This window comes from Pan paniscus, chromosome 5, assembly GCF_029289425.2.
Source record: "Pan paniscus chromosome 5, NHGRI_mPanPan1-v2.0_pri, whole genome shotgun sequence".
In the NCBI taxonomy this organism is placed as follows: Eukaryota; Metazoa; Chordata; class Mammalia; order Primates; family Hominidae; genus Pan; species Pan paniscus.
Window position 1 is genome coordinate 40,749,878 of NC_073254.2, and position 21,905 is coordinate 40,771,782.

Below are 21,905 nucleotides of genomic sequence, written 5' to 3' on the forward strand. Positions count from 1 at the left end.
TTTGATCTGATGGGTGAGAGGAAGGTGAAATGGAAAGCGAATGAGAAGCCATACAGATTAGGCGAGTGAGCCTAATCTCTCCCTAACCATAAGATTGAGCAGGCCTGAATTCTTCCCAGAGTGGAAGAATCCATTTTAAATATATATATCTACATGTATAGATCCTTTAAATATTTGTTCTGACATTCATTGTTTTTGAGTCACTGTCATTGAGAAAAGTTTAGAAAGGAGATATTAGGAGCAGGAAATAGAAAGTAAATAAAATATCAAAATAAAAATGGGGTTTTATAAATGATATAATAGGCAAAATAAAGGAAAGGCATCCTAGACCTCTGGTTTAAATGAAGATGGCACTTGGCGAGATGTGTTCCAGGGTAGTTCACATGATGTATGTTTTCAGAGAATTATCATATTGCATATGCTGCTATATTTTTTATTTTCATGAATTAAAAGGCATGTTGAGATTTCAGAGTTTTACTTATGATCTCAGACTCTGCATTTTTTCTCTGTAATGTTTGACATTTCTTCCTAACTAAGTCTCTAGTTATAAGGTCTGTGTTGTGGCATGTGGACAGTGAGTGGAAGAACCTAAGAACTCAATGTGGGGCAGAAGAATGTAATCAATTATTTCAGAAGTGATACAAACAATATGACATGTAGAGCATTCTGGCCTTTCCTGGGTCTTTTTTCTCCATTCCTGGATTTCTTCTCTTCATGTGAGTAAGTCTGAGGTTACTGTATAATGTCTCTCACAGGCCACAGCCCCATTCTAAATATTCCCAATAGAAATTCATTTATTAACCAGAGAGTGGTGGGTGGGGTTGTTTTTGTTTTTTAAACAAAAGTGGATCTTATGGGCATTCTGGAAAGCTCCCGCAGGAAGCTAAGAATAAAATTTTGAATTGAGAAGTCCCTTTCTTCAAACCATATTCAGACCCAATTCTGCCATTCTATTTATTTTTCAAGGGGATTAGCCTTATTTTAACACCAATAATCTTATCACAAAAACCTCCCAGAGGAAGACCCTGTAGATTTTGTAATGACCTTAATCAAGTATTAGCCCTACACTTCAATTAATCCCCAACTGTACAAAACGTATGTTCTTTTCTCTAAAGCTGGAGCAAGTTGAAAGGGGATTAAAAACGGAGGGAAGAGAAGAGTGTTTGGAATTTCAGGCACAGCAAACAGGCACAGCAGACCAGGAAGAGCGTCCCGAGAAAACATATTATCCAGACTTAAGTTTATATTCCCTGTCTCTCTCAGACTTTTGCAGAAAAATGAGTCATTCAACAAATATTTGAATCGAGATAGGGAAGGTGACGAGGAAGAAGTTTGCACTTATGAGGTTTTAATTTGCAATTATTTGGCTACCTTTTTGCCTTCCCAAAACATAGGGTCTTTAGGAGTGAAACTTCATAGCCAAACTTATACCTTGTCCAGCACAGAGAAGGCCATCAAAATGCCTGGTTTAAATAAAAATATTAAATGATTGGGAGGGTAAATCCCTTGACCTATAAATCTGACCTCCTTTAAACATTATTTGTATGTTCCCCAATAAACTATTCCGTAATGTATTAGTTAGCAAGTGGAAATAAAAAGAAATGTGGAATGGGGCTGTGCTTAGCGTCATTAAGCTGACAGGAATACAGCGCATTCAACTTGCAAACACCCTTCCACTCCCACGAAGAGCAAGCTGTCACTGGCCAATCAAAACAATGAACCATCATGAAACAGTTTTTCTTGCTCCACCCACTTGGTGACCAAATTTGAAAAAAAAAAAAAATTCCGCGCCAACTCATGTTGTTTTCAGTCAGGTCCGCCAAGTTTGTATTTAAGGAACTGTTTCAGTTCATAGCTTCCACTGCGATAGGAATCATGTCTGGTCGCGGCAAAGGCGGAAAAGGTTTGGGGAAGGGTGGTGCTAAGCGCCATCGTAAGGTGCTCCGGGATAACATCCAGGGCATTACAAAACCGGCTATTCGCCGTTTGGCTCGGCGCGGTGGCGTCAAGCGCATTTCCGGTCTTATCTATGAGGAGACTCGAGGTGTGCTTAAGGTTTTCTTAGAGAACGTTATTCGAGACGCCGTCACCTATACGGAGCACGCCAAGCGCAAAACTGTCACAGCCATGGATGTAGTATATGCCCTAAAACGTCAGGGGCGCACTCTGTATGGCTTCGGCGGCTGAATCTAAGAATACGCGGTCTCCTGAGAACTTCAAAAAACAAAAACCCAAAGGCCCTTTTCAGGGCCGCTCACAAAGTCGTTTAAAGAGCTGAAATGCGTTGCGAGAATGAGTTTGGATGACAGAAATAACCGTGATAGCCTGCATAAGAATGAATTGTGTTTGCCATGACCGACCACACTGTAACAAAATTTCAAAGCATAAAGTAGGCATAGAGAGGTAAGCGCTAATAAAGTGATTGGCTCCACAAAAAGCATTTTGCTGGCCGCAGTGGCTCACGACTGTAATCCCAGCACTTTGGGAGGCCAAAGCGAGTGTATCACTTGAGATCAAGAATCCGAGACCAGCCTGGCCAAAATGGTGAAACCCTCTCTCTACCAAAAAAAATACAAAACTTAGCCGGGCGTGGTGGTCTGCATCTGTAGGCCCAGCTAGCCCGGAAGCAGAGATTGCAGTGAGCCGAGATCGCGCCACTCCCCTCCAGCCTGGGCGACAGAGCGAGACTCCTCAAAAAAAAAAAAAAAAAAAAAAAAAAAATTATGTATTTTAGAGCATTCTAAGAATGGTACTTTGGACTTAACCGAAGGGCTGGAGGCGCGTGTTGAACAAAGGTTATCACCTTTTGGCTCATGTGGCACACAGCTATGTAAATAAAGCATCTTTAGGGACAAGCTCTCATTTGCGGAGGGTTCTGTGGCTGTTGTCCTATTGGCCAAAACAAATCTAAGCCCGGGCGCGGTGGCTCACGCCTGTATTCCCAGCAGTTTGGTAGGCCAAGGTGGGTGGATCACGAGGTCAGGCGTTCAAGACCAGCCTGGCCAAGATGGTGAAACCCCGTCTACTAAAAATACAAAAATTAGCCGGGCGTGGTGGCGGGCACCTGTAATCCCAGCTACGTAGGAGGCTGAGCCAGAGAACTGCTTGAACCCAGGAGGCGGAGGTTGCAGTGAGCCGAGATTGTGCCACTGCACTCTAGCCTGGGTGACAGAGCGAGGCTCCATCCAAAACAAACAAACAAAAAAAGTGGTCTAATAATCCCCAGAACTGGAGGAAGAACCATAACTTGTTGATTTTGTTTTTAACCTTATGTATGCCAGGCATGCTAGCCTTGTATACATACAAGGCTAGAGGAGCAAAGGTGCAGGAAGCCATCTTGAGGGAGTCCCATATTATTGAGAGACCGGCCAGCTGCTGGGAGAGGCCAGTTGTTCATCCTCACTGTATGTGATGAGAATCTGGCGACAGTCCATTGCTGGGCACAGCATTTAGACAAAATGGCTCTCTGCTATGTCAGGCAAGTGAGGCATATTTTTGCACAATCCTAGTAATTCCGAACTCATTGGGAAACAATGGCAATTACATCCAAGCAAGGAAAGGTCTGTGGTTGATTTTATCTATACAAATTTAAAACATAATGTTTACAACCTTTCATTATAAGACACAATTTTTAAAAAGATGCCAAACTATACAAATAAGTTCAGAAAAGTGAGGTACTATTGAACCGTCTGGAAAACATAAATGTATGTGAAATAATGCAATGCATAGTTTTGCAGGGGACTTTGTTCAAAGTTTCTCGAAATACCATGGTCCAAAGTAGACTAACATTAGCATTGGTTATTTATGATGATCGGTAAGAATACTAAATCAAAAATCAAAGGAAAATTAAACTATGTTTGTTTAAAGAGAAACGTAGTTTACCTCAGACCGAGAGTTAAAACAAGTTTGTGGATTCAGGAAGGTTGAATTCAGAACCTAATTGGGCAGCCTCCAACATTTCCATTAAGGTTTGGATTCTTAAAATTTTTCAGTCTTCGGAATGCTCTGGTAGTCTGATGAAACTTACAGATTCTTTTCATAAATAAGATACTTAAAGTAATTCATAGGGTTACAATTGTATTAGACGAATAATATTAAAATAATTATCAAACCACTTGACCGTAATATGTGTGTTTTTGTTGATATACCTAATAGTACTTCGGAAATAAGCAAGCACGATTTCCAGATTCTTGCAACAACTATAACCTACAAATTTGTTATTTCTATCAGTCACACACAATGGAAGAAAATTCTAAATTTCAGCTACAGGATAATGAATAGATGAAAAAAAAAAAAAACAAACAAAAAAACTCCCCTAATCCATATTCTGGGACATCTTGATTCCTATTTATTGATCCCTTGAAGTCAGTGGATAGCATATTAAGAAACAATAGTTACAATGACACCACAGAAAGACTAGAATGTAGTACTTGTGTTAAAAAAAAAAAAAAAGTATCAGCAAGTTATGTTTGGATGCCAAATTGCTCTCCACTTCCCTTCCCTGACACTGGCATTTCCAGAACTTAGATGCTCTTACATGTAAAAGCCTCCTCTAGTGCACCATCGAGCTTTTCAGGATTGGACATCAGACTTTTTAGTTCCTGGACCTCTAGATATACGGCAGTCTCTGACAAGAAGCCCTTTTTCTGTTTTAACTTTTTTTTTTTTTTAAAGTTTTGAGACAACGTCTGACTCGCTGTCACCCAGGCTGGAGTGAGGTAGCACCATCATAGCTCACTGTATCCTTAAACGCCTGGGTGCAGGGACTAAGGGAGCATGCCAACCATGCTTGACTAATTTACTTTTTTGTAAAACCAGTAGTCTCCAACCTTTTTGACACCAGAGACCGGTTTTGTGTAAGACAATTATACCACGGACCAGGGGGTGCAGGGGCTGGGAGCAATGATTTCCGGACTAAAACTGCTCCAACCTCAGATCATCAGGCATTAGATTGTCACAAGGAGCCTGAAACCTAGATCCCTTGCATGTGCCGTTCACAATACAGTTTGAGCTTATGAGAATCTAATGCTGCAGCTAACCTGACGGGCGGTGGAGCTCAGTTGGTTAATGTTCGCTCACCCCTCAGCTGTGCGGCTCAATTCGTAACGTGCCATGGACAGGGACCGGTTACCGGTCGGTGGCCGGGGGAATGAGGACCCCTGGTATAGATGGTAGTCTGGCTATGTTGCCCAGGATGGTCTTGAAGCCTGGCCTGAATTAATCCTCCAATCTCAAGACTTTTCAACTTAGCTGCATCACAACTTAAACCTATAGATAACTGTCACAGAAACTTGTTTCCAGTGTTACGCCATCTTAAAATAATGTGGGTGGCTCTTAAAAGAGCCTTTGGGTTCTTTCCAAATTGGCCTCCCGGAAAGCTCTTTACTTCTTAGATGTGGCCTTTCTAACATTAACTTCATGATGTTGGGTCAATTTTGACTTCGAAGCCCTTGCCTTCACTGGGCTCTTCTGCTGTTGCTTACTACCCTTGGCTCCTTTAGCCTTTCTCCCGCTCCTAACAGCTTTTTTAGGAGCTGTCGCTCTCGGCTTCTTGGCTCTCTTATTGGTTTTAGCAGTCTTTGGTGACTTGGAGTCCCTGGATAAAACCAGCTTCTTGGTCTTGGCAGAAACTGACTTTTTAGCCTTGCTTCTGGTAGATTTAGGAATCACCTTCTTACTAAGCTTAAAGGAACCGGAAGCACCAGTACCCCTGGTTTGCACCAGAATTCCCTTGTTCACTAAGCTCTTGAGGGACAGTTTGATGCGGCTGTTATTCTTCTCTACGTCGTAGCCAGCAGCGGCCAATGCCTTCTTGAGCGCAACCAAAGACATACCTACTCGTTCCTGTGACACTGAAAGGGCCTCGGTGATCAACTTGGACACAGAGAGGTTCGGCGCTTTGCGACTTGCACTTGTCAAGCCAGCCGGCTTCCTCCCTCGCTTCTTGGTTGGAAGTTTCTCCATAGCGGCTGGAACAGCACTGGCAGAAGCCGCAGGCACGGTTTCAGACATAACAACAGAGAAACGCAAGATGTAATAACCAGCGAAAAGCATAAAACACCCCGGCGGCCTCGGGGCCTTATATAGGGTAGGGCGCGCTGTGATTGGTGCATCACCTAGGCACCGCCCCCGCCCCTTGGAGGAGGAGTATTTGTGTTTGTTTTACCCGGAAAAGTTGACTATAACAAAACCCCTCTTTACAGAATCTCCCAGAGTCTAGTGCTGAATAATCTGCGGAAATTCATATTTGACATGACTTTTCTCTTTTTAATGAAAAATGACCCTGGATGCCAAAACTATTCGAGAAAGCCCTCGATTTTCAATCAAATTCACGGAGAGGAACAAAACTTCCCCTTTTCCTTGTAAATTAATAAGTAATCTTTGGCAGAAGACTTATTTCATCTCTTCAGAGTGGTCTTCCAAATGGATAGCTTCAAATCGGTAGAGGAAAGAAATTATTCACGCCATGATTTTTATTTAAAATTATTTATATATGTGAGGGAAGTAACACAGATCTCTTAGCTGTCTAATTGCGGAGTCAGAAGATGCTTATAGAATTGTCAAAAGACTGCAGAGGATGTCTTTATTTAGGCATGTGCAATCTAATAAACCATAATCCACAGGAACATGGGTTGTCTGTAATTAAAGGTGCTCCCAAGTCCCTGTAGCTTTATAGAGGACTCTCAAGGATGGGGTAATATCAAGATCTCACACATTATGTAAGATTGGCCATAATCAGGCCACTCTCATGACCGGTGTCCTCAACTGAGTTTTGCTTCTGGTTTCATTAATTGAAGTCCCCTCTATCCCCCTGCCCGCCCCTACATCCCCAGATAAACAGACACAGTCCCTCCCCTAAATTAACTATAAAACATGAAGTAGGAACCCTAGACTCAAGAACCTACTAGAAACTACAGACCCCATGTCTAACAAGACTGGGCGGGTTGGCTGGGCGCAGTGGTTCATGCCTGTAATCCCAGCACTTCGGAAGGCTGGAGGCCAGGAGTTCAAGACTAGGTTGGCCTGGTCCCTACTGAAAAAAAAAAAAATTAGCTGGGTGTGGTGGCACATGCCTGCAGTCCCAGCTTCTGGGTAGACTGAAGAGGATCACTTAGAGCCCAGGAGCTTGAGGTCGCAGCTACTGCACTCCAGCCTGGGCAGACCCTCATCTCTGAATTGCTTAATTAATTAACTGAGCTGGAAGATTTGGCTGCATAGCTGTGGGGAAAGGGTTGTTGGAATAATGTCCAGTGTGCTCCCCTGAGCTTCTACTGGAACAGGTCTTTGTGAGAGGCCTGGAGATAAGAGCTTGCTCACAAAGGCTGAGGCCTTTCTGGGATGCTGAATGAGTTTAGTGTGGCCAGAGCATAGGGTCTCAGCAAAGGAAAACTCCATAAGGGCCATTTGTGAAGATCCCCAAATACTTGTGTGAAACATTTGGTAGATATTAGAAGTTTTGTTTTGGTTTGGTTTGAGACAGAGTTTTGCTCTTGTTGCCCAGGCTGGAGTGCAATGGTGTGATCTTGGCTCAGTGCAACCTCCACCTCCCAGGTTCAGGCAATTCTCCTGCCTCAGCCTCCCAATTAGCTGGGATTATAGGCGCCCACCACCATGCCTGGCTAATTTTTTGTATTTTTAGTAGAGATGGGGTCTCATCATGTTGGCCAGGCTAGTCTCGAACTCCCCACCTCAAGTGATCTGCCCGCCTCTGCCTCCAAAGTGCTGGGAATACATGCGTGAGCCGCCGCGCCCGGCAGACATTGGAAGTTTTTAAGCAGAGAATTTGTTGTATTGTTGTAGTTGTCTTGGGTTTAGATTTATTGCATAAACAATCATTTTTGAGAAGGGCCCACAGTCAGAAGTTGGGAGTCTGTTGCAATAGTCTCAGAAAAATGGCAAAGACCTTGCCTAAGGGGACAGTGTGGTAAAGGAGAGAGTCTACATTTGAAATATTTCTGAAACAAAAGCCAAAAGATAAGACTTCAAACTTCTGATTGCAAAGTGAGATAGAAAAGCTTCTTTCTCTCTGTCTCTCTGTTATACCCATACACACACACATATGCACAAACACCTGAAAGAAAAAAAAATTCAGGGAACAGGCCAGGTAAGGTGGCTCATGCCTATAATCCCATAAATTTGGGAGGCTGAGGCTAGTGGATCACTAGAGCCCAGGAGTTCAAGGCCAGCCTAAGCACATAGCAAGACCCTGTCTCTACAATTAAAAAATTACCTGGGTGTGGTGGCACGTACCTGTGGTCCCAGTTACTCAAAAGGCTGAGGTGGGAGAATCACTTGGGCCCAGGATGTCAAGGCTGCAGTGAGCATGATTGTGCCACTGCACTTCAGCCTGGGCAAGAGCGAGACCCTGTCTCAAAAAAAAAAAAAAAAATTTTTTTTTTTTCCAGAAAACAATACTATCTTAAGCACCAGCACTTTAGTATATTCTACTGTGGACTAGTTCATTTTTAAAAGAACACTAGGTTGGAAATCATGAGATTGATTTCACAACTCACTAAAGCACCGTGTCACTCAGTTTGGAAAATATTTCTCCTTAGAGAGATTACAGGTGCATCTTTCTGAGCACCTGTATGTTTTTACATTTGTTTGGCTTCTCTGACCTTTGATAATTTCTGAGTGTTGTACTATTAAATATTAGTGGCTAGGGGTCAAATTGTGGATCAGGTTGATCCTTATATTTACAAGTTGACAGATATGTTACTCCATTGCTTTAAAACTAACACAAAATTAGAGAATTTAGAAAATTCTTACATTCCATAATTTAAGACCCAGAAAAAAAAGATTCATATTTTGCATTAGATAGCTAAAATGGTACCATAAAAACAAATGATATCCACATATATATAGTATATAGTGCTTCTTCTGTGCCAGTCACTATCCTTTTTCTCCCCCTTCCCCAAAAATGTAGGAATTAACTTTATAGATGAAGAAACTGAGGCACAGGAATGTCACATGACTTGCCCAAAGGAAATTCAGTCTTCCTTTTTCAATTCTTTTTTCTTTTTACTTTGCTGCAGGGTCTCGCTGTGTTGCCCAGGATGGTCTTGAACTCCCGGACTCAAGCAATCCTCCTTCTTCAGCCTCTCAAAGTGCTGGGATTACAGGCATGAGCCACTGTGCCCAGTCAGGAAATTCAGTCTTCTAAACATTCATTATTGAAATAATATTTCCATAAACATTTTCTTAGATAAACTTTGGCATCTCTAACTTCTAAGTAGCAAAGTCATGGAAACAGTCACAGAGAAAATAACTTTTTTTAAAAAATAATAAATTCTTATCTCCGGTGATAAGAAAAGTATACAGCCCATTTTTTAAAGTATTAATTTTACATTCTAATTTGGTTTTTTTAATGTTTACCATATATTTCTCTTTCTACATATGTGTGTGAGTGAATAAAATAAAGGCATCTACAGATTTTTACATGTTCAGTGAGATTAGCAGGGTTTCACTTGACAGCACTCTTACCATACTCACTTCTTGGCTTTTCCTGATATCTAACATTTTTAAAATGAGTACTCCCTTTTCATATGATTCTTCCTTTTTCAAGCACTATTTTTGAACTTTATATTTGACTGGCAATAATTTTTACAGACATTATTTTACGATTAACTTTAACTCTGTTCAAATGATTTCTTCATTTTCAAGTATTTTATTTGAACTGCTTTTTTTGGTTCAACTACTGAGTATTTAATTTGTCTGTTTTGTAGAAAGGGTATGTAGATAATTCCATGTTTTGTAAAAGTTGTCTCTAAAAATCTAACAAGTGTAAGTACGATGCTATTACAGGGCTGAGAGACACAGAAAAAACACACACACACACAAAATTTTTTTTTAAGTATTACTTGGTCTCTAAACTAAAGAACTTACCATCTATTTTGGGAGATGAAATCCAAACATAAGCAATGACAACAATTATTATGTGCTTAAATCAATGTCCAAGACAATAATTGACCCCAAGGCAGGGAAATCACTGAGAGAGTATAGCAGAGAGGGTGTCCTCTCTGTTCAGATGAGCCTGAATAATTTGTTCAGTAGGTTTCTGCTACTCATTTATAAACTGCACATCTTCTGTAGTCCTGGAAAATGTCTAAGAGGAGACAGGAACTAAGATCAGGGCCACCATTTAATTAGGAAGTTCTGGAAGTACCTGACCTGGAAGAAAGATTAGCATAGCTGAAAATCACCCATAGGAGAAACATCTAGGTAATCTTATTTCTGTTCCACCTGACATTTCAACCTCTCTTTTCAGCTATAAGTATATAAGTACTTATATGTAAGTAAAGAAATGTACCCACATCATGTTGTTTTTTATTCTATGCTTAACATGTATAATGCTAACAACACAGACTTGATGTCCAAAACATTTCTATGAACAGCTCATTACTGGATGACTGAAATAATTTTTCCAAGCCACGTGGAGGTTAATGAGTCAGTTTTTGAAAGCAAGGAGAGAAAAACATTAGAATTTAAGGTGACGTTTCTGTTGCGTTGTAATCCAGAATACAGAATAGTCAGAGAAAAGCAGAAAGTCTTTCTTCTTAAATTTTCTGAAACCCAAGGTGTGCATTAAGATGGTACATGCCTACTTCCCTTTGCCTTTACCCTTTTTTCCTGCATGGAACATAGATATGACCCCTAGACATGCTGCAGATGACCATGAGGTTGAAAGATACATGGAAGATGGTTAACACAGGATGATAGAGGAGACCTGCATACTTGGGCAGCCTAGACAGCTCCTGCCAGCCCCCAACAAAACAGCCTAGCCTTCTTGCCAATCAAGAAAAAAAATCCCTTCTGGTAACCCACTGTAAGTGAATTTCTGTAAAATGTGGCCCAATGTATCCATAATTGATATACAAATATTAGTTTAGTGGGTGGCACCTCTCCATGAGCATGTCGACTTCATGAGACTGAGATTTTTGACTGTCATGTGCAGTTGTCCCATTACAGTGCCTGGTGCATGGGAACAGCTCAACTGTGCATACCCATTGAAGAAACAGATGCATGGTCAATCGAATTTCCAGATATATCATATGTTTCCATGAAAAAAGTAAACATACAGCATATCTCCTTCCAGTTTATTTATTTTTCTCTCTAGGACCAATTTACAGTCTATCAGCAGTGCGTGAGCACCTGTTTCACCACATATACAAACCCCTCCAAGACTATAAGGATATCATTAAGCTTTGTATCACTGTCAGTTAAGTGGTAAACATAGTTTTCTACATACTTTGCATTTTTGTTTTTCATGAGATTCAATGTTTTACATGGGTAAGTTGTTAGAACATATTTATTCAAGATGAGGCATTTGTCTCCTGGTAAGACATCTTGGTCTAATGCTGACTCTGGGGTGTGGACATTTGGCTGTTGACTGTGAGGTGGCTATCTACATGTGGAGTGGAGGAGTCCTGGCCTTGGATTGAGGAGAACAAGGTCAACTTCTCACCTCACTTGTTTCTGGCTTTTGTGACCTTGGACAAGTTTAACTTTTCTCTCTCCTAGTCTTAGTTTTCTTGTCTGTAAGTGACAGCAATGATGCTGTCTTTGTTGGCTTGGGCTGCCATAACAAAATACCATAGATTGTGTGGTTTAAACAACAAAATTTTATCACAGTTCTGGAGGCTGGAAGTCTCAGAGCAGGGTATAGCATGGCTGGATTCTGGTGAGGGCTCTCTTGCTGGCTTGTAGAGTGCTACCTTCTCACTGTGAGAGCTCACATAGCCTTTCCTCAGTATATGTGCAGAGCTCCCTCTCTTCCTCTTTTTTTTTTCTTTTAAATAAATTATTTAATTTGGAAGACCAAGTGCAGAATCTTCCTCTTCTTATAAGGCCACCAATCCTATCCAGTTAGGAACCCATCCTAATGACCTCATTTAACCTTAATTACCTCTTGTAAGTCCTGTCTAGGAATAGAGTCATATTGGGGTTTATGGCTTCAATATATGAATTTGGGGGGATGGGGAGACAATTCAGTCCATAGTAAACACTTTCTCAAAGAGTGGTTATAATGTTTATAAGAGACAATGTAGGTAAAAGTAGTTTCAGTTGCATGCAGCTAAATGCAGTTTAGTATCCCTTCAGAGTCCTCCGCAGAAAAGGCACCTGATAAATATTTATGTGGCCTTAACCTAAGGTATTATTCTTTATATAGTGCCTTCCCATGTAATGATTGATATCATGTTTATCATTTTGCAGTGCAGTTTATTTCTTATAGGGTCATGGCTAACAAGAAACATGGGAAGAATGACCCTCACTAATAGAGTCATTAAAATAATGTAATTTCAATTTTTTTTTCTTTTGAGGGACTATTAGGTTAACAATGATTTTTAAAATTTATTGTAAATATGAGTGCTATAAAACAGGAATTTCCATATTATGTTGGGATTATAAATTGGTATGATCCTGAATAGCAATTTGGCAATGTATATGTTAAGAACCTTAGAAAATGTTTTTCACTTTTGATTTAGTATTTCCACTTCATGAAGTCTATCCTTAGGAAATAATATTTGAACAAAGATTTATGTACAAAGATGTGTGAGCTATATAATCTATAATATAATGCATAAAAATGGGAATCAATTGAAGTAGTCAATAACAAATACATAATTATCAATACATCCATAAATTATACATCCATAAAAAAGTTTCTAAGTATATTTATCTAAATATATATCATGACACCTAAATTTATTTTATATATGATACATGATGTGAGATATATGTATATATGAATGAGTATATATGATATACATATAAAAAGAATAGGAGATACTAGGAGTTATTTTAATTTTGTCTTTGTTTCCCGTGTCATAAATTTCTATGAAGAATATTTTAATAGTTTTATGCATAGAAAAAAAGAGCTAATTTTTCTCAGCCAGGTGTTCATTTGTCCTTCTTTGATTGTTCAAAATACCTCCATTTATCTTCTTCTAGGATCACTCATTTTCATTGGTTTATTTGCAAGATGAAACAGTGTCCAGCAGTGACGACTGTTGGAAAAGATATGTCTAAAGCTGTTGTCTCCCCCTGGAGAAAAGAGAGAGAGTGATTGATTCACTTCTGTAATTTATCAGATATGAGATATTGTATTTGACTCTGAGAACAATGATAATGATGATGGCTAAAGTTCACTGGATGTTTGCTCTGTGCCAGGCAGTGTTTTAAGCACTTTACACAATAGATACCAATGCATTTAGTTGTTCCAACAACCTTATGAGATACCTACTGTCATTCTCCCTGCGTTATAGATGAGGAAATTAAGGCACAGAGAGGTTAAGTTTCCCAGGTAGCACAGCTGTTGGATAATGAGCCTGTGCAGTAAACCCACATCCTCTAGCCCTTGAATGTCTGTACGCTCTTAAAAGATGAATGTAACCTAGTCAGTGTCCTAAAGTTCCATTTGATCTAAACTTGAAGGATAAAAATTTATCCAGCGAGGAAAAAGACTTAGTGTTTTTCATAAAGAAGATACAGCGATGAAGGCCAGGCCGTGGGGACTGTCTGATTTTTAGAGCCTAGAACCCTGAGCACTCTCTCTAAACCCTCCAACATGCTCTTACTCTGTTGCCTGCTGAGCATCTTTGATCCACTCTTGAGGCTAGCAGTTTTCCTTCCATTCAAGATCTCAGAACGTGTATTGTTCTCTGCAGATTTTTTAAACATGCAATTTTATTTTTTAATTGTTAAAAATATATTTATTTCAGTGCACTGAAGCTCAAATGTGTGTGTTTTAAAATCTAGTGTCCAAGGTTCATTACCCCAATTGTTTAAGCAAGTCTAACAACAAAAGGGGCACATTTTAATTTTCAATTTTTTTTTTGTTCTAGCCTACAGCTGAGTTTGGGCCAATAATAGTAGACAAAAAAGTGAAAAGAAAACTAAGGACAAGAAAATAAAGGAAGGGAGAATTGGGGGAGAGGAGGGAGAAAAGTGAAAACAAAAGTTTATTCATATTTCTCTTGAATCCAATTCTTTTACCATTTGAAAACTTGATATGGTCAGAGAATAAGCCTAGAATTTTAAGTGATGAGGATAAGGTTTTAACACAGGTAGCCTCCTCTACATAGGTCTATTTCCTCATAGAATGAGAGAAGCCCCATCATTTCTGCTCTTTTACCCTTCTGAGCCAGCAGCAAGGAGATCTACTATCAAGGCATGAGCAACTGTAGAAACATGAGACCAGATGTCTCTATTAATTATTCTACAAATTGCACATTGGATGATAAGGTTACATGAATCTTTAAATCAGCAAACCAAAGTCCCATTATTATTACATATTTTTTCCTCCTCAGAACTGAAGTGGGGCGGGGTACAGTGACTCATGCTAGTAATCCCAACAATTTGGGAGGCTGAGGCAGGAGGATCACTTAAGCCCAGGAGTTTGAGACCAGCCTGGGCAACATAGTAAGACCCCATCTCTACAAAAAACTTTTTAAAAAATTAGCTTGGCATGGTGGTGTGCACCTGCTGTGGTTCCAGATACTCAGGATGCTGAGGCAGGAGGATGGCTTCAGCCCAGAAGGTGGAGGTTACAATGAGATGCGATTGCACCACTACACTCCAGCCTGGCAGCCTGGGCAACAAAGTGAGACCCTGTCTCTGAAAAAAAGAACTGAGGTCAAGGAGTAGTAAGAAAGTGGCTCATTCTCCAGATTTACTCCCTTTTTCTTAATTATAATGAACTCATGATACTTGAGGATATGTCAAACTGATCTTCAGACCCCAAAGAAATTACTCAGAGCCTAGAATACCTTTCAGGAAATGTTACAGTGGTATACTCTACTCAATTTAATTTTATGCTTGGTCATCCAGGATTACACAGGCTAAAGGTAGGAAAAGTTTCACTAATTTTTAATGTCTTTTAATTTAGGACTACTGGGATTGTCTGTCAATGTGCTGAATATATATATCCTTCCAAATCTGGAAGATTTAAGAGAAATGATAGTTATCATTCTTTAAGTCCTTAGGAATATGCCTAGAGAGCTAATTTCATATATTCAGGGAAAAAAAGTGTATTTTTTCTCAACCTGTTGGACCCCGGTAAACATATTATGATCAACTGGCATTTTCATATCAAATAATTTATGAAATTCTTATAATTTATAGAAGGCCAACTCCTACCAAAGTCTTCAGTCATAAGCTGCTTCAAGTCCTTTTAGGAGCGTAAAGATGGTTATAAATAAAATTTGTCAAACAGCAGTAAACACAGTGGTTTATATGCATTAAGGATCTTTAATCTTCACATACTTCTAGAAGGTAGGTGCTATTACCATCACCGCAAAGGTATAGAGAAGGATACTAATGCACAGAGAGATTAAATGACCTGCCTCAGACTCCCACATCTTATATGTGGTGATCTGGGAGTCAAACTTGGAGTCTGTCTCCAGAGGCTTCACTTTTTGTCATCACTGAGCAGTGCTGTGCAGCCATTTTACTAGCATGATACCACGTCTGGAACTAGTGTTCTATAGGTGCTATTTCATTTAATCTTCACCCCATCTTTATGAGTAGGGCAATTATTACCACTCTATAGGCTCAGGGTAGTTGAGTTTGTCAAACTGTGACTGAAAGACATTTAATTTTTGGCATACTATTTACTTGTGCTCAAGGTATATCAAGCAATGGACTGATCTCACTCAACAAAGTATTTTAAAAAGATGATTTATAAAATAGAAATGGGAGAAAAAACTACAAACTGTCTAGGAATAGGATGTTATGTTTGCACATTATTTTCAGTAGAAAAGAGTTTAGTATGGATACTCTCTTCTTGTATAAACCAAGAATGTTAAAAGAAAACAATTAGTGATTCTCTAGAAACACTTAAGATTGGCTGTGCAGCACTATGGCTATCTCTGTGTAGTATTTTCCACTGACAACCAACATTTCCATGTTAGGTAGGCCATGTCTTCACGATCTCTGGCACCAGAGTTTTTCAACTCCTCCATTTTTGGTAAAAATATCTCATAAAGGAACAAGTCTAACCATGTGAGTTTGTTTAGTTTTTTGTTTTTTTGACAATGGCTTTGTAACAACATTTAATAATCTGCATATTAGAGAAGCACAGAAGTAGGGCAAAAAAAAAGTTATGAGGGTAATTACAAATATTATAAGAATTCCTTAAAGTACAAATTGTCTCCAAGAATTTAATTGGCTTGTCTTAGATGAATAGGTCTCAAAGATCAGTTTGGTCAACTTTAGTTAAACAAGTTCATTTTTCCTAATTGATTATTTTGACTCAAATGTGGGCCACAGGCAGAAATAAATTTTCTAGTAAATATTCTTATTTAGGAACTTTTAGTCAAGTTATAAAGGTCCTTGTTACAAACCTGCAAAAAGTTAGCATGCCAATATCTTAGTAAAATATAACTGAGATTTGTTTATTTGCTTGTTTTTTAATACTTGGGAGGGCCAGATCAAAATTTCATCACTGGAGACAGATAATGGAGAAAAGGACAAAACAGAATAATACCACAGGTAAAAGAAGGAAGAAGCTGTCTATTTCAGACCTCATCTTCCTCTGTAGACTTTGAAGAGGAAACTTCCTACTTCCAGAATTCTGGAGGTCTTTTAATGAATCTCAGAACTGTATTTTTAGTGATAGTGTATTTCTCAGTGAGATTCCAAATGTGTTTACACTGGGAAGCACATATCCATCTGCTCGGAAGTATAAAAGCAGTATTTGTTGTTTGAAGTACTGAAAATGGAGGTTCCAGCATTGTTATAATGTTGTCAGAGAAGACTGGTTATTACATTAAGATATGAATATAAATCATGGCTATATAAAAATAAGAAAAAGATTGAAGTCTTAGAGTGACAATCCATAGTAAATTGAATGTACCACATTAACAAACAGTAACAACTTTTTAAATAAGTAAAGGCTCAAGGTAGTCATTATCTTGAATGCTTACTTGTGTTTCTCTGTAGCTATAGTACTTGATAGAGTCAGAGCTGTTTGGATTAACCATAGCCCTTAAACAAAGCAGGCAATTGTGTTCCCGCATAGGCATGACAAAAACAGAGGCAGTCATCCAAAACCTGCATGGTCCTCTACGCCCACACGTATACAGTACGTGATTTACAAATCTAAAGTGGCGAAAGCAACAGTATCTATTCTAAGGCAATCATATGTTCTCTTATCTGTTTATCAATGGTTATTCTAAACTGTGTAAAAATGTTATTTGCATAAAACTACACTGTTTCTTGTGATTTGTATTTTGTACCCTCCAATTTAGAAATTGTCCAGGTATCCAAAGATTGAGCATTAATTTACTCAATTTAATAATATTCACCTAAATTCTTAAAGTTATCATACACTGTGAACTCAGTACTTAAGCTCACACATAGAATCCTTATAATTAGTAACATAAAATTTAATTCCATTTTTAAAAATGACATTATCTATTATCATTTAATTTGGTTCAATGAATAATTTACAATTTTAGAATAATAAATAAAGTGATGTTAACTCATGTAACCAGTACAACTAGTGGAAGAAATTTAGTAAATGCAAGTTAAATTAGCTTTTGTTTTTGTTTTTTAGAATATGAACCCTAAACTTGTGTATACTATAATATTCTGCTAACATTATTTTTACAGTATAAGAATAAAGAAGCCATTTTTAAAATGAAATTATTAAGCCAATTTGTCCAAAAAATAATCTTGATTAGATGTATTATATATTTTCCCTATTAAAAAAACCTAATAAAAGAGGTATTAATATTTTTAAGTTATTTAAAAATTGTGAAGTATTTTTTTTACAAAATACTTTAAGCTGTTAACTAAGACCACTAATGAAACTCACAGTTAAACTTTTTTTCTCTTAATTAGAACTTAAAGAGGTAGCACATTTAAAGCACAAGGAAAATTTTTGATTTTTTTTTAGACAAATGAGTTTTTATTTAAATTGATGTATTTTAAGTCTTTATGTAAGCCAACTGAAATTTAAGATTACATTATAATTTATTAATTCCCTTAAGTGGATAATTTCACAATTATTTAAATTCATAAAATAAGATAGTCTTTTCTGGGCACGGTGGCTCACGCCTGTAATCTCATCACTTTGGGAGGCCGAGGTGGATCACCTGAGTTCGAGACCAGTTTGGCCAACATGGCGAAACCCCATCTCTACTAAAAATGCACAAATTAGCCAGGCGTGGTGGTGCACCTGTAATCCCAGCTACTGGGGAGGCTGAGGCAGGAGAATTGCTAGAACCCTGGAGGCAGAGGTTGCAGTGAGCCGAGATTGTGCCACTGCACCCCAGCCTGGGCCACAGAGCAAAATTCTGTCTCAAAAAAAAAAAAAAGATAGTCTCAATCTTATTGCCAATTAGGAAAGCTAACCGTGCTAATAGAACAGAATTTAAAGTGGGTAAAAACAGAGCCATAGGTTATCTATTTAGCATGTTGATCAGTTAAAGAAATAAAAGTATGTAATTAAGATCAGAAGTCCCTCAGGTGGCACCACTGATGAGAATATGAATAATTCTGATTCTCAGTTTAGAAGAAAATTCTAGTTTCCTAGTTTCCAGCATCACATTCCTTACAATAAACTCGTTAAGGTTTAGAAAATATTAAATCTTTGTTTTATTCAGATATTGAAAGCACTCTTTTTTTTTCCTGACTCAATAGTCCAATTTGTAACAACATTATGTTTCTTCTGTCCTCTAACCTTACTTAAAGAACGTGAAGGGGCAATAATGTGAAATTACTAAAATTAATAATAAGCTGTAGAGCCTCTGGCATAGCAGTTATTGAGACCAGACATTCGGTTTCCTTGATTTCCTTTTTGTCTCCTGTTAGTCCTAACACTTTCTTAAAGTCAAAAGTTATAACAGGGCAGCCATTTTATATTCATATCATCTTAACACAGGAATACTGGTTTTGCAGATATCGACAACTATTTGGACTCAAAAAAGACAAGTTTTGGAAGGTGGAAAGAGGCATACAAGCACAAAACATCAAATCCCATGTAAAGTCAGAAAGAAAAACACCAACTCTAACCCTGTGTCCTCACAGAGAATATCAACATCTTCAAACAAAAACACCCCCAAAAAAGGTTAATAAATAAACCAGATTTCCTGTCCTCTCCACTGACTAATCACTTAATGATGTGACCAGAAAACCAGAAATCAAATTCTACTACTGCCACCAATATGCAACTAATCAGCCAAGTCCAATTAGAATAACCAAAACAAGAAACAAACGCGGACGATAAACTTTTAGCATGCAAAAGCCAAAGGAAAGTGAACAGAAAACTCAAAGCGTCCAGGGATAGACAAGCTGTTTCCAAGACACACATTTCTGTTGGTTCTTATTGTATGACTCACATAAACACTGTCTTGGTGGAAAAATCAGAAATAAATGACCAAGAAGTTAATAATTTGCTTACTGGGTACTTGTACAGAACAGAGAACAAGCAATAGAATTATTTCAACTAACACAGGCAAAAACATAATTTATGTAAGAGAAAGGGGAAAAGGCGGGGAAAGAATACTGAATTTTGTTTGCAGATTTTGGTTACACTGATTAGTTAGTTGGCAGGTAGGAGAGTGGTCAGTCTGAATGGGAATAAGTGACCAGGTCCATTAGAGGCATAGAAAAAAAAAAACCATTTAGGCCCGGCGCGGTGGCTCAAGCCTGTAATCCCAGGACTTTGGGAGGCCAAGGCGGGCAGATCACCTGATGTCCGGAGTTCGAGACCAGCCTGACCGACATGGAGAAACCTCGTCTCTACTAAAAATACAAAATTAGCCAGGGTGTCGTGGCGCATGCCTGTAATCCCAGCTACTCCGGAGGCTGAGGCAGGAGAATGGCTTGAACCCGGGAGGCGGAGGTTGCTGTGAGCCAAGATCGCGCCATTGCACTCCAGCCTGGGAAACAAGAGAGAAACTTCGTCTCAAAAAAAAAAAGAAAAGAAAAAATAAATTTACTTGTGAGGGACTCTGGAAATTTCATTTCTCATCAGAATTTCTCAGATAAGTTATCTAGGCAAGGCAGCCTGTGATTGCACAGCAGTGTTCAAGTATAAGGCCTTGTCTGGCACCAAAGACGGGCCTTAGTTTATTTCCCAGGTGTGAAAGAAATTGCAGATTTAAAATCACACAGTCCTTACGTTAAATAACTGTAACCTAAATTACATGGTATTTAAGTTTGTAAAAATCTGCTTTAACACTAAATTTATTGTATATTCCCGGTTTTTAATGGAGAAAGCAAACTTCTAGGTGCTAAAAACGTGTTCAAGACTTGAATAAAAAGATAGGTAGACTACGTCTAACCCTTCATCTTAAAATCTTTACGTGGAAAAGACCATGAGTAAAATACTTAAGGGAATGTGGAATTTCCCAGGCCACAAAGCGGCCTGCAGTTGTCTAGGAAGGGAGGGTCCTCTAGGAGACACAGTGTATGTGCTAAGTTTAATGGCGTCTCCTCTTCATTCTCCCACCCAGCGCCTAGTCCTTACTGGCCTTCAGTTCAGTGTTCGAAGGCTTGTCAATTTACCCAGCAGTTAAGAGTTGGCTTCTCCTAAAGCAACTTTCAAACTTTTCTGCATGTTACAAGCCCCCTACGGAGATTTTAAGTTTCAATCAGGCAACACACCATTTATGGCTGACTGAGCACTGGGATTCAAGCAAAATTTGATTTGATTTGAATCTTGAATAAACCAGTTGAATAGAATAAGATGTATGAAGCAACATCTGGCGCAGTGCTTACATCTTTAGTTCTGTACTGCCTTAGTGTTGTTATCAAAACTGACGCATATTAGGTTAAAAGACTATTACCGGGGCAGTTGGAAACCCAGGAGACACACCCTTCAGTATACTACGAAGGTGTGCGCCACTAAAACAGAGGGGGTGTCCTTCCTTAGGCAGTTACTGCCCAGGTTCCCACTCCGGTCCGCTATGTAAATCAGAGTCTCAAAACAGCTTTCCCACGATTGGTTAATATTTAAAATGACAGGACAGCCTATTGGCTAGAAGCTGGTGGCGAAATTATGACTTTACGGCAACCGTTGATCCTGGCGACGTAGACAGGGAGAGACAGCTGGGTCTGAAACCTAAGCGAGCTTGAGGTTATTTCCGGGAACGCCGAGTTAGCAAAATGGCCGCTTGTCTCCATTTTAAATTTAAGCACAACGAATTGACCCCAAACCCATTTTTAATGGCTGGCTTCTTTCGGGTTCAGGACCCTTTGTCCCTCTCTAAGCTGCAACATTTGTCCCCACCCCTCTCCAGTCCCTACATTCTAATACCCCTCCGCCGCCAAATAAAATTTGGCGTCTGGCCACAGCTCGTTTAGTGGGTATGTGGGTGGCTCTTAAAAGAGCCTTTGGGGTTAGGTGTTAAGACGCTTACTTGGAATGTTTACTTGGAGCTGGTGTACTTGGTGACGGCCTTGGTGCCCTCCGACACGGCGTGCTTGGCCAGCTCTCCGGGAAGCAGCAGGCGCACGGCCGTCTGGATCTCCCTGGAGGTGATGGTCGAGCGCTTGTTGTAATGCGCCAGGCGGGAAGCCTCGCCCGCGATGCGCTCAAATATGTCGTTAACGAAAGAATTCATGATACCCATGGCCTTGGAAGAGATGCCAGTGTCGGGATGGACCTGCTTCAGCACCTTGTACACGTACACAGAGTAACTCTCCTTGCGGCTGCGCTTGCGCTTCTTGCCATCTTTCTTCTGCGCTTTGGTCACCGCCTTCTTGGAGCCCTTCTTCGGGGCGGGAGCAGACTTGGCTGGCTCAGGCATCTTAAAACACCAGAAATGTGTCGAAAGTAAAGAGCGGATTTCTGCTACTTATAGGGCTTTTATGCTAATGAGGGATGGAGAGTACCTCTTAGTTAATTGGAAGACAAACTGCAGAGTTGTCATCCGTGGGCAGAGCTATGCAAATGA

At 39.4% G+C, this 21,905-nt stretch overlaps 2 protein-coding genes across 3 annotated transcripts; both read right to left on the reverse strand.

The window, feature by feature from the left end:
- Positions 1-2,547: 2,547 nt before the first annotated feature.
- H1-6 (H1.6 linker histone, cluster member) lies at positions 2,548-9,012 on the reverse strand. 2 transcript variants are annotated; one of them, XM_063605183.1, is made up of 2 exons: positions 8,251-9,012; positions 3,748-5,980 (listed from the first exon to the last, which is right to left on the reverse strand). In XM_063605183.1, exon 2 carries the CDS (start codon positions 5,962-5,964, stop codon positions 5,383-5,385), a length of 582 nt encoding a protein of 193 aa, XP_063461253.1. In that variant the 5' UTR covers positions 5,965-5,980; positions 8,251-9,012; the 3' UTR covers positions 3,748-5,382. The 2 variants fall into 2 exon arrangements, with proteins under 2 accessions (XP_034817479.1, XP_063461253.1); XM_034961588.3 differs by lacking the exon at positions 8,251-9,012 and having other exon boundaries at positions 2,548-7,411.
- Positions 9,013-11,084: 2,072 nt separating this feature from the next.
- On the reverse strand, positions 11,085-21,774 carry LOC100989841 (histone H2B type 1-C/E/F/G/I). Its single transcript, XM_003804543.7, has 2 exons — positions 21,369-21,774; positions 11,085-13,044 (listed from the first exon to the last, which is right to left on the reverse strand). Exon 1 carries the CDS (start codon positions 21,756-21,758, stop codon positions 21,378-21,380), a length of 381 nt encoding a protein of 126 aa, XP_003804591.1. The 5' UTR covers positions 21,759-21,774; the 3' UTR covers positions 11,085-13,044; positions 21,369-21,377.
- Between the last annotated feature and the right edge of the window lie 131 nt (positions 21,775-21,905).

What these genes read in the sequence shown, in the direction of transcription:
- H1-6 (XM_034961588.3), bottom strand. Translation starts at nt 6,054, where the DNA reads ATGCTTTTCGCTGGTTATTACATCTTGCGTTTCTCTGTTGTTATGTCT.
- LOC100989841 (XM_003804543.7), bottom strand. Translation starts at nt 21,758, where the DNA reads ATGCCTGAGCCAGCCAAGTCTGCTCCCGCCCCGAAGAAGGGCTCCAAG.